The following is a 12,671-nucleotide window of genomic DNA, read 5'->3' as shown; positions in this document are numbered from 1 at the left end:
AAGAGCTAAAATTAAAAAACAACACCACAACAAATAGGTCAGACACTCCCTGTCTAAGCACTACAGTCACATAACTAGAGAGGATATTTTAATGAATGTGAACAAGGGAGCATAATTAAACTTCATGCTCAATTTTTCATTTCTCGAGTCTCACACTTAGCTGCTGTTAATTTTTCATTTGCTTTTTAAATGGATTATATGTTTGCAATGGCCATGAAGAAACAGATTTTCCATACACTTTTACATATATAATTCACCCTCACTAAAAGTCTGTTATGAAATGGAGAAAATCTGACTTCATTTGGTTTGAAGATATCTATCACCAATATTTAATTATTTTTTAGAGCCAGGAAAGCCAGTAGATGAGTTATAAGCAGCTTTCCACCAGCAACATGCAGTACACTAGCAAGAAAGTGAATTTTATTTTATGAATACAGGACAATTATGCAAAGCTCCTGAATGAGAGTTCAGAGTCACTGACTGAAACTGTATCAGTACCACTCATTCTTGGATGCATATACTCATATTAAATCAGAGTAGATTACTCCATCTCAAAAAGAGGCAGCGGTACACAATGGGAGAGATGAATAGGGTAAGTCTCCTCCATTTTTCCATGTTTCTATATCATTGTGAACATACATGGCATTTTGAAAAATGAGGCCCTGTTCCCACAGTGCTTACTGCTAGAACAAACAATGACACATGGGAAAGCAGCTGAAGTGCAAGGAATGGAGACACCACATGTGAAATGCCCCTCCCCTTACCTGTGCAATATAGCGAGGACATAAGAAAAGGAGACAAAGGGTGCAGTCAAAAGAAGACTACAGCTGATTTAAGGGGTAAACAAGGATGTAGGAGGAGATGAAAAATATAAAGGAGGAGCAGAGCCACACACAGCATTGAAGGAAAGGAAGAGGAGACTGAATTTTATGTAGAAATTGAGAAGGTATTTAAAGGGAGTGGTGCAAGCAGAGAGAAGGTTTTCCAGTAATCTAGGCGAGAGATTATTAGTGTTTTTAAGACAAAGAACTAGCAAACAACAGATTTTTAGGCATTGTAAGGAAGGATTAACAGGATGTGTTGATAAACCTGGGCAAGCATACGTGTGGTGAGTTGATGAATCGGCTAGACTATCCAAAATTTGTACTTGCAATATATACAGAAAAGAATGTGGCATGGTGGCTGCTAACAATTGTGTTCCGTGGACTCCCTTAACCCTTACCAATTTGGGCCTGTTGAGCCGTGTGGTGGTATGCATCAAAAGCAGCTAGAAGATTCCCCCTGGTTTGGTCAGGATGCCAGGAAGAGTAACTGTCAGCCATTTTAATGGGATATAAGCCCAGCTGTGTAGCTGGAATCTTTTTTTTAAAAGGGAGTGAGTTGGGGAGGCTCTTATGTATCAGAGATTGCTAGCATGGAAAACCAGCACATTTCCTCGATAAATACGCAGAAGGCTGACGTGACAAGAAGTGGGCTGGGGAAGGAGGAAGCGACAAATACAAATATGTCTTTCTTCTCCAGTGTTGAGAGATATGGTAGGGTGGTAAATGAATTATCACAGGAAGACCTGTGGTTGGCATCTAATGATTTGGTGGTGGTGGTGGTGGTTTTTTTTTTTTTAATTTATTTATTTTAACTATCTAGAAAAAAATACACTTGTTTTTTGCACCAGACTTTCAGACCATTTTCTGTGGATGCTGGTAACCCTGGTAATAAATCCTCAGTACTCCACAGAGAAAAGCTTGTGGTTTTAAACAGCAAATTTGAGAAATTTCACTGGCTGGAAGCTTTGTCTGACCTTGACGTTGTCAATTTTGCAAATCACACATTTGAAAATGTTCAAACAATTTCTGTTTGACAAAATCCTTCACAACAGTGCCAGTATTTCAATAATGCCTATATTCATAGTTTCACAAAAAACACTGAACAAAAGTGCCATTTATACACAATTCTAACAGCTCAGTTACCAACTAAAATGTTCTTAGTGTTAACACCCTTTTAATGCCTGTAAATAAAGTTATCACAGTACAATTACAGTGCGGAAGGCACAAAACATTTTTGAAGACAACAAAATAAATTCTTACTCTGTTTTAATTATCTAGCCTTATTTTAAAAAGTTTAAAAAGTTGTTCCATCTCAAAAAAGACCCCACAGAAAGGTGGAATAACCATCAGTGGGAGGTCAGTGGGGAGGGACAAATTGTTAAGATATAAAACTTGCAGCATAAGTCAGGCTGGTGAGTAGGGAAACACTGAGGTAATAGGGCTATTTATCAACACTTTCTAGGACACTGATAAGATTACAGCATAAATCAAGTGTTTACAATTTACCAGCAGTCGTGTGAATAAAGGTTGAGGGTCAAACTGAAAAGAGCATGAGAATTCAAAGCTGACCCCCTTCACAGCTGTGACAAGGAATGCATTTTCAGTGCAAGGTTTGTATCACTGTATATGGAAACTGCAGAAAATCTCTTAAGTCACAGCTGATTGGGTGGGAAAAAAAGACTGTTCAGGACACACCCGAGGATGGCTCCTCAACCCAACACACAAGACAAATCAAGAGTGCCCACAAAGAGGTCTACAAGCATCCCAGGTACACTCAGAAACTCTAAGCTGTTCGGCAAGGGACAGGCAGAAAACAGGATGGTGTGTTGTCTTCCTGGAACCAAGATGTGACTGCAAGATTAGGTAGGCTTCTGAAGTCAGTGCACAAAGATCCACTGGCATGGTGCATGTTGGTATTAATGACACTGTTTCAGATGATACCTCAAAGATTACAGACCACTTCAGAGAAGATAGAAGAGTACTGAGTGGGAGGAATGTGATCTTTCCTGTCCCACAAGCAAAGGAAGAGAGAAAGCAGAAGATTCTGGAACTGCACCACTGACTAGATAAGTGGTTGAAAGGAAGAGGGTTTTGATTTCGTGGAACGAGTCAACCTTCTCAGGAGAGGGAGCTGTGCAAATCTGGATGACCTCCATCTCAAGAGAAGGGGAATTAATCTTTAGGGGACAGGCTGGAGTGTCTTATTTAACAAGAGAAGCAGATGAAAAAAGGAATAAATGAGCATTCATTTGGTACAAAATAAATCCAGGCACCAAGGGATGTGAAGAGAAGAAATTATTTAAATTGCCTATGTACCAATTATAGGAGTCTGGGTAATAAGCGGAATTGCAATTGCTCATTTATAAGCATAAATTTAACTTAGTGGGTATTATTGAAATCGGCTGGGAAGAGTCACATGACTGCAATGTTAAAATCAATGGTTATAACTGCTTTAAATAGGATTGAAAGGGAAAAGGGGGAGCAGAGAGGGTATTCTGGCACCCTGTCAAAAATAGAGTCACTGACCACTTGGAAGCAAATTACCTTGAATGCTTATGGACCAACCTTCTAACAGATAAGGCACAAGATATGATACTTGCTGGTGCCTGCTACAGACCACCAAGTCACACTAAAGAACAGGACCACCAGCGCCTTAAGCATCTACATGTAGGGGTAGTACAAAAAGCTACATTATCGTGGGGAACTTATATCTGAGTGACCTATGTGAGAGGTCTCATGCTGCCAAGACTAAAATGTGCTTGGAATTTATAAATATTATAAATAACAGTTTCCTAACTCAAATAGTGTGGCATCCTACATTGGAGAATTCTGCATTAGACCTAATCTTGACAGATGAAAAGGAATTGATCATAAAAATAAAGAAGTTTGTGTTTGCTTAGGTACAAGTGATGATGACTTGATTACATTTATTGTGTGTAAGCAAAACAAACTCCAAACCAGTAATATATGTGATGAAATTGGAGTTGCTCTGTAATAATATATGAATACTGTGTGTTGACCTGGTTACTGGGATGCTTACTGTATGAAAACATGGGTGTAGTTTAATAGGGGGCTATAAAGGGAAAAAAACAAACAGGAAGGGGAAGAACAATAGTTCAAGATAAACCACTTTTCAGCAAACATGTGAGAAACAATGCCAGAACCAGAAAAGGCCTGGGAACCAGAAGATCCAAAGGACGATAGTAGTTAAGAGAGAGAGACAAGAAAGAGGGAGGGGGAACCAAACTAAGATGCAGGTGACTACTGGGGTGCCTGAAATTAGGCCTGTCTAGTTGACCTCAGAAGATGGTCAGACTTTAGGTAAGAATAACCTGTGTAGACTATTGTTTTAAAATCTCTCTCTAAATGCTTTTTTCCTATTACAATGACTGTTTTGTCACTATAAACACCACTAGTCACAGACTCCTGAAAGGAAGAATACAGGTGCCAAACCCAGTCAGACGTGCTGGGTAAGCATGACTCATAGACTGGGCCATGGGTACCCTGTTTAAGGCCATGTCTACATTACGGGGACTAAACCGACATAGCTACAGTGCCATAGCCATGCCACATAACCCAGTAGTGTAGACACAGCTGACGCTAATGCAAGGGGTTTTTCCATTGGTGTAGGAACACCACCTTCTTGAGCTAGGTTGGCAGAAGCATTCTTCCATCAGCCTAGCTACTGCTACACTGGGGGTTAAACTGAAATAGCTGCAGTGTTCAGAGGGGTGGATTTTTCACACCCCTGAGTGATGTGGCTATGTCTATCTAAATTTTAAGCACAGACCAGTCCTAAAAGTAGGAGAAACCACCCAGGATGGGTAAATCCACAAGGCCTGACACCTGAAGAAGTGGCACACAACAAGACCCCCAAAGAGGATGCAGCTAGCACTGCAACTGTGACAGTGCTTGGTGCTTTAAAAATATCAGTTTCACAAAGCTGAAAACAATTATGACCCAAATCACCTGGGAGAAAATTTAAACAGTGAATCTGAAAAGGACTTGGAAGACATGAATAATCAGCAGAACATGAACTCCCAGCACAATGCTGTGACCAAAGGGCTAGTGCAATCCTTGGAAGTATAAACAGAGGACTATCAAGTACAAAGATTACCTCACCTCTGTGTGTGCCCCTGTGTCCAGTTCTGGTATCTACACTTCAAGAAGGATATTGGAGAGGGTTCAGAGAAGAGACATGAGAATGATTCAAGGATTGGAAATCATGCCTTATAGTGAAAACCTCAAGTTGCTCAATCTATTCATCAGAAAAGGGCAAGGGGTGACTTGATCATAATCTGTAAGTACCTACACAGGAACAGAAATGAGATAATAGAGGGCTCCTGAATCTAGCAGACAAAATGTATAACAAGAACTAATGGCTGGAAATTGACTAAACAAACTCAGCCTAGAAATAAAGTGCAAATTTTTAACCATTGGAACAATTTATCCAAGGATGTGGTAGATTCTTTATCACATGAAGTATTTTTAAATGGAGATTGGATGTTTTTCTGAAAGATATGCTCTGGTTAAACCACAGCTACTGGACTTTAAGTAGGAATTCATACAGGGAAGTTCTATGGCCAGTGTGATGTAGGAGGTCAGACTAGATTATCATAATGGTCCCTTGTGGCCTTTAGGTTTCATAATTTAATCAGTTTTCTACTGCTGCCTAACTACATGCCAGTCTTCTTTCTCCAGAGATCAACTACAGCCTTCCCACCCTGACAGCCCCATACTAACTGCTTTGCTATAGGACATGCAAGATGTACATTCACTACCCACAGCAGCTTGACTGGGTGTGACGTTCAGCTGTTTCACATAAGGTCAACTGAACTCTCACGGTATCAGAAGCCATGCTCTAGTTATAGAGAATTGTTAGACAGGTCAGGATTTCACTACTGTAAGTCTTCCACAGCATGGAACTCAGAAAACTAGGTAGGAGTTCCATCTGATTCAGGATTGAAGTGCGTGAAATTATAATCAGAGCACACAATTAATTTAGAGAGTCACGCCTATCTGAAAGTTTACCTACTCTTGCCACAAGTAACATTCAAGACCTATAGCTGAAAGATTAGAAGGGAAAAATACTTTTTGTCAGTTTATTTTGTGCATTGACAACAAATGAACTGAGGTTATGATTCAAGTTTCCCGTTATATATAGTTACTCCACCATTTTCCACTTTATGTGGGTTTTGCCACACGCACATAAAGCCATATAAAATTGGAGGGGAGAGGGGATGGTTTCAGGAACAATTTCAGTACCCAAAACTACTTTGAACTCCACCTCTAAAATTAACTAGCTACATTTCAAGTTGACGGTGTGCCTTTATATACAAACCCCTCTAACTTCACCTTTAGATTACATATTCCCTATCAAAGTTATAGACCTTACCACTATACATGTTATTTGTGCACATGAAAAAGTAAGTAGCCTGGGTTAAGGATGTGTGTTTGAGTACAATTAACCAGAGATGTGTGGTGGTGGTGGTTATATGTTTGAACTGAAAGCAAGTTTCTTGCTGAGCAAGTTGATGTCAGTGAGCATTTGAATATTAGGACACTGAAGTGGTATGGCATATGAGTTAAGGTTAGCCTGAATGTTAACTGTCAATTTCCTGGTTTTTAAAAATTGCTTTTAGAGAGCTTGTGTGACAGTCGACTTAAGTTTATCAAACAAATTGGCACATTTAGGATTGTGGATCACTAAGGCAGCACAGAAACAAACAGCACTCTAAGGCTATGTCTACACTACCGCGGTAAGTCAACCTACGCTACACAACTCCAGCTACATGAATAATGTAGCTGGAGTTGACGTACCTTAAGTCGAGTTACCGCGGGGTCTACACCACGGAAGGTCGACAGGAGAAACCTTAATCTTCACGTCTGGGGTAGAGTACAGGGGTCAACTGGAGAGCGATCTGCTGTCGATTTGGCAGGTCTTCACTAGACCCGCTAAATTGACTGCTGGTTGATTGATCTCAGAGTGTCGATCCAGGCTGTAGTGTAGATGTAGCCTAAATGAAGGTACTGGGCAACTGTGTTTGGTTCCTACTGTAGAACCTCTGCACCTGCTGGAAGAGCATTGAGCAGTAATTTACAGGTTGTAACTTAATAAAATGCATCTAAAAAACAAAGCCACCTTATCAGTGCCTTAATTAAGAACTGCCAACAAATAAACAGTTAAACTACTTAGTAGGCAGGGAATGACTAAGACTATGTCCTTGGTATCTCAAGAAAGTATGTTGTCATCCTACGGCCAAATATTCGCACTTAATAGTTTTTCATCCATAGATCTCCAGAGTTTTGATGCCCCTTTTAGAGAGAAAATAAGAGCTACACCTCTACCCCGATATAACGCTGTCCTCGGGAGCCAAAAAAAATCTTACTGCGTTATAGGTGAAACCGCGTTATATCAAACTTGCTTTGATCCGCAAGAGTGTGCAGTCCCCCCGCTCCCCCCTCCCCGAGCACTGCTTTACCGCGTTAGATCCGAATTCGTGTTATATCGGGTCGCGTTATATCAGGGTAGAGGTGTATTCTGTAGAATCCCAGGCAACAGCAGCTCTGCCACAAAAACAGCCACTAAATAAAACTGCTTACTTACCTCCTCTGCTTCTGGCAATAATTTAAGGAATTCACGCAGCATCTCAGGCCCATAGGGATCACTTTTTCCTTGATTAATATCTTCAATTATGGATTGAGCAGGCCTTGAATACACAATTAATCAATTGCATTTCAAATGCTTGAGTAACAGCAGTTACACACTGGAGAAAAAACACACCTCTGCTATGCACAAAAATTGTAATTAGTCATGCATCAGTACCCACAACAGTGTTATTCTAAAGCAACATTCAGCAATGCCTCTACTGAAGAACAATTTTCTAATCAGTGCATAAAAGGCTCGACACCACCAGCTTACTCTTATAAAGTTCCTTCGGCTCATAAGAACAGCTATACCGGGTCAGACCAATGGCCCATCTAGCCCAATATCCTGCGTATTCTGACAGCGGCCAATGCCAGATGCTTCAGAGGGAATGAACAGAACAGGGCAATTACTGAGTCATACATTCCTATTGTCCATTCCCAGCATCTGACAGTCAGAGGCTTACGGACACCTAGAGCACGGGGTTGCATCCCTGGCCTCTTGTCTAATAGCCATTGAAGGACCTATCCTCCATTAACTTATCTAATTCTGTTTTGAACCCATTATGCTTTTGGCCTTCACAATATCCACTGGCAACGAGTTCCATGGTATGACTGTGCGTTGTGTGAGGAGGTACTTCATTTTGTTTTAAATCTGCTGCCTATGAATTTCATAGGGTGACCCCTGGTTCTTGTGTTATGGGAAGGGGGAAATAATGCTTCATTATTCACTTTCTCCACACCATTCATGGTTTTTATAGACCTCTATCATATCCCCCAACCCCAGTCATATCTTTTCTAAACTGAACAGTCCCAGTCATTTTAATCTCTCCTCATATGGATCCCTAATCATTTTTGTTGCCCTTCTCTACACCTTTTCCAATTCTAATATATCTTTTTACTATGGTGTGACCAGAACTGCATGCAAGATTCAAGGTGTAGACATACCATGGCTTTATATAGTGTCATTATTATATTTACCCTCTTATTATCTATCCGTTTCCTAGTGGATCCAAACATTGTTAGCTTTTTTGATTGCCGCTGCACATTGAGCAGTTGTTTTCAGAGACTATCCATGATGACTCCAAGTTCTCTTTCTCGAATGATAACAGCTAATTTGGACCCCGTCATTTTGTATATATGGTTCGGATTATGTTTTTCAATGTGCATTTCTTTGCCTTTATCAACACTGTATTTCATCTGCCATTTTGTTGCCCAGTCACCCAGCTTTGTGAGATCCCTTCATAACTTTTTGCAGTCAGCTTTGGTGTTAATTATCTTGAGTAATTTTGTATCAATCTGCAAACTTTGCCATATCCCTGTTTATCCCTTTTTCCAGATCACTTATTAATATTTTTGACAGCATTAGTCCCAGTACAGATCCTTGGGGGGGACCCCACTATTTACCTCTCTCCATTCTGAAAACTGACCATTAATTCTTATGCTTTGTTTCCTGTCTTTTAACCAGTTACCGATCCCTGAGAGGACTCACCCTCTTATCCCATGAATGCTTAGTTTTCTGTAGTCTTTGGTGAGGGACCTTTTCAAAGGCTTTCTGAAAGTCTAAGTTCATTGTATCCAATGGATTACCCTTGTCCACCTGTTTGGTAAGGCATGATTTCCCTTTACAAAAGCCATGTTGACACTTTCCTAGCATATTAGGTTCATCTATGTGTCTAATAATTCTGTTCTTTAATATAGTTTCAACCAGTTTGCCTGGTACTGAAGTTAGGTTTACTGGCCTGTACTGTAATTGCCAGGGTCTCCTCTAGAACCATTTTTAAAAATTGGTGTTCCATTAGCTACCTACTAGTCATCTGGTACCAGGGGCTGATTTAAGTGATAGGTTACATATCACAGTTAGTAGTTCTGCAATTTCATATTTGAATTCCTTCAGAAGTGCTAGGTGAATACCATCTGGTCCTGGTGACTTATTACTGTTTAATTTATCAGTTTGATTCCTCTAGCACCACCTCAATATGGGACAATTCCTCAGATTTGTCACATAAAAAGAATGGCTCAGGTGTGGGAATCTCCCCCACATCCTCTCTCACCCCACTCCATTCTTTCTTCATAAAGAGAGAAAACCAAATGAAGAGCACCTCAGATTGAATTACATGAGAATTTATAGCTTTCTATTACTGCATCTGAAACTTCAGCTCAACTGGCAAGGCAACAATCAAACTGAGCTCATTAGTACACAAGATTTAAGTAAAATTGGCACTCAAACACGTTTTTGTTTAAACTATGAACTGAAGTTATTTGACAATTTTGTGCAGAACCTAAACTAAATTAAAGAAACATTGCCTTTCCCATTCCATCATGTGTCTTCTTTATTTCCTATAATACTTATTGTGTAGCCATTTCACTTGAAGCTCAAGTTAATTAATCGTATGAAAAAGGAAATCTTACTTTTTGAATTGTTTGAGAAATATCCCAATATTCATACTTCTTTTTGAATCCAAGATGGAAATCTAAGAGAGAGAAAGCAAGAGACATGACTCCAGTAATACCTGTCTGGAAAACCTTAAAATACAGATACTCTTCCTTAAATTGCTATAAAAAGAATCATTATATGCAACTTTCTGTACAAAAGAGTTGTCACCAAAACACAAGTCAAATGAATGGCTAGATCTGGGTATCATTCATTAGTGCGCAGAAAAGGAGTGATCTATTATTAAACTAGTCTTTAACAGGAAACAATGCAGCCCACCCACAATAGCCTTGGCTTGCAGAACAGATGTCCAAGTTTAGTGAAAACCACAGCATGTTAGTGAGAGAATTAAGACAAATTATAATTCACCATGTAACAAGCTAGATTTTATCATAGAAATGTAGGGTTGAAAGGAACCTCAAGAGATCATCTAGTCCATCCCTGTGCTGAGGCAGAAACAAGTATAGTTAATAGACATATACCTGCCAGGGATGCTAACAGTTCTTAAAAACTTTCAGTGATGGGGAGTCCACAATCTACTTTAATAACCTATTCCAATACTAAAAAGTTTTTCCTAAAATGTAAACTACATCTCTCTTGCTGCAGATTAAGCCAATTACTTCTTGTCCTACCTTCAGTGGACATGGAGAACAACTGATCCCTGTCCTCTTTCTGACAGCCCTTTGCATATCTGAAGTCATATCAGATCACCACTCAGTCTTCTTTTCTCAAGGCCTGGTCTACACTAGGATATCAGGTCGGTATAACTACGTCATTCAGGGGTATGAAAAATCCACACCCCTGAGCGACACAGTTAAACCGATCTAACACCGGAGTAGATAGTGCTAAGTCGATGGGAGAATTCTCCCGTTCATCCAGCTACCACCCCTCAGAGAGGTGGATTACCTACGCCGACGGGAGACGCCCTCCCATCAGCATAGATAATGTCTTCACTGAAGCACTACAGTGGTACAGCTGCACCGCTGCAGCATTTTAAGTGTAGACAAGCCTCAGACTAAACACAGCCAGTTTTTTTTTTTTAACCTTTCCTCAATATGTCAGGTTTTCTAAACCTTTTATCATTTTTGTTGCTCTCCTTTGTACTCTCTCCAATTTGCCCACATCTTCCTTAAAGCATGGCACCCAATACTGGACACAGTACTCCAGCACCAGGTAGAGTGGAATCAGTTATTTCATATCATATCCATACATTAATGCTGCTCACTTGGACACAGACTAGAACAAAGGTTTGAAGTTCCATGACCTCCAGGGACATACTAATGAACTATGCATTTCAAAGTATTATTTTTATTCAGGGGTAACTTATCAAATACCACGACCACCATAGTATAAGAACCTAAATAAGAGTCAATACACAGTATTGATTTAATTCATATGAATGAACATCACGCTGATTAAATCAGTGGCTCTCAAACTTTTTTACTGATGACCCCTTTCACATAGCAAGCCTCTGAGTGTGACCCCCCTTATAAATTAAAAACATTTTTTATATATTTAACACCATTATAAATGCTGGAGGCAAAGTGGGGTTTGGGGTGGAGGTTGACAGCTCACGACCCCCCATGTAATAACCTCGCGACCCCGTGAGGGGTCCCGAGCCCCAGTTTGAGAACCCCTGGATTAAATGGAAGGATTTTAAATCAGTTAATCAATTTGATATCAGTATTAGATATAGGTAATGCTCAAGTTTTCAGTTTATCTGGATGCAGTACCCCATGACATTAATTTGGTTTCAGCGGCTTTCTTAGTATGGATATGTTAGGATGGAAGACCAGTTAATTGTGAAACATGTTTACCAAGAAATGCCGCTACTCAGCCAGCGATCACATGGTCACCAAAAGTTTTGGCAATATAAGATTGCCAATGGCTGACAGACTGAACATCCAGCCGGATTATGTTAAGAACCTAGCTAGAGATCAATGTAATTCTGGAAACCAACCAAAAAAGAAGTGTACTTTTTTTCTCCTCCTAAATTTTCAAAGTTCTTTCTAATCAAAAGAATGAGTCAGGTTTTTTTAATACCAAAAATTTGCACCAAGTCCTAATGGAACACAGCTAGGAATCTGAAAAGTTAGCAATTATCTTAGTGAATGATATCACCTCATTTCATTAAAGTTGAAATTTTACCACTGCAAGTTTGGTGATAACAGCCATAAGAAACAGTCAGGAGATTTACTAGCACAGGGGAATTGTTTCATGTTAACACTGTCACCTGGCTGTCACAAACAACTCCAAATACACAGATGTACAGGACTCCAATGGCCTCACACTGTGTTTGACAGTTTCACAGATATCTTATACTCAGCAACAGTATCAGGGGGGAAAAAAAGAAAAAAAAAAAAGAAGAACTAATATCATTTGCAATGGGAACATCAGGAAAAAGTACCAAATATGTGAAGTTCTGAAGCCAGCTGGTGAAAATAAAAATGTAGATGTAGTTAGTATGCTTCCAGCATACTCCTAGACAATACTGCATATCCAAGGCAATCTCATTTGCCAAATTACAAAAAAAAAAAAAAAAAGTAGATTTGAATATTTTCCAGAACTTTGACATTCCCTCGCTTCTTGATTCAAAATTCATTACAAGTCTGAAAGAATGTGATACAGAGTTTATTATTATTTTTTTAAATTAGATTATTGCTAGCCTGAATTCCTACCAGTCTAGCAAATGTAAACAGTGGGGTAAACCTCAGTCTCTCTCCTCTAATCATGGGAGCTGAAAGGCCCACACGGGTCAATAAGTGAAA

At 39.7% G+C, this 12,671-nt stretch overlaps 1 protein-coding gene across 1 annotated transcript in view; it reads right to left on the bottom strand.

Annotated features, from left to right (window-relative positions):
• FHDC1 (FH2 domain containing 1) overlaps positions 1 to 12,671 on the bottom strand; it is a 44,182-nt gene that overhangs the window by 22,746 nt on the left and 8,765 nt on the right. Inside the window, exons 2-3 of the mRNA XM_065405577.1 lie at positions 9,882 to 9,943; positions 7,432 to 7,534 (exon numbers count right to left, since the gene is read on the bottom strand). Coding sequence (XP_065261649.1) covers positions 7,432 to 7,534; positions 9,882 to 9,943 — 165 coding nt within the window. The remainder of the gene's footprint in view (positions 1 to 7,431; positions 7,535 to 9,881; positions 9,944 to 12,671) is intronic.

The sequence above is a fragment of the Emys orbicularis genome, chromosome 5 (genome assembly GCF_028017835.1).
Source record: "Emys orbicularis isolate rEmyOrb1 chromosome 5, rEmyOrb1.hap1, whole genome shotgun sequence".
NCBI lineage: Eukaryota > Metazoa > Chordata > Testudines > Emydidae > Emys > Emys orbicularis.
The sequence above is the reverse complement of the archived record's forward strand: the minus strand, read 5'-3'. Positions and strand labels throughout refer to the sequence as shown.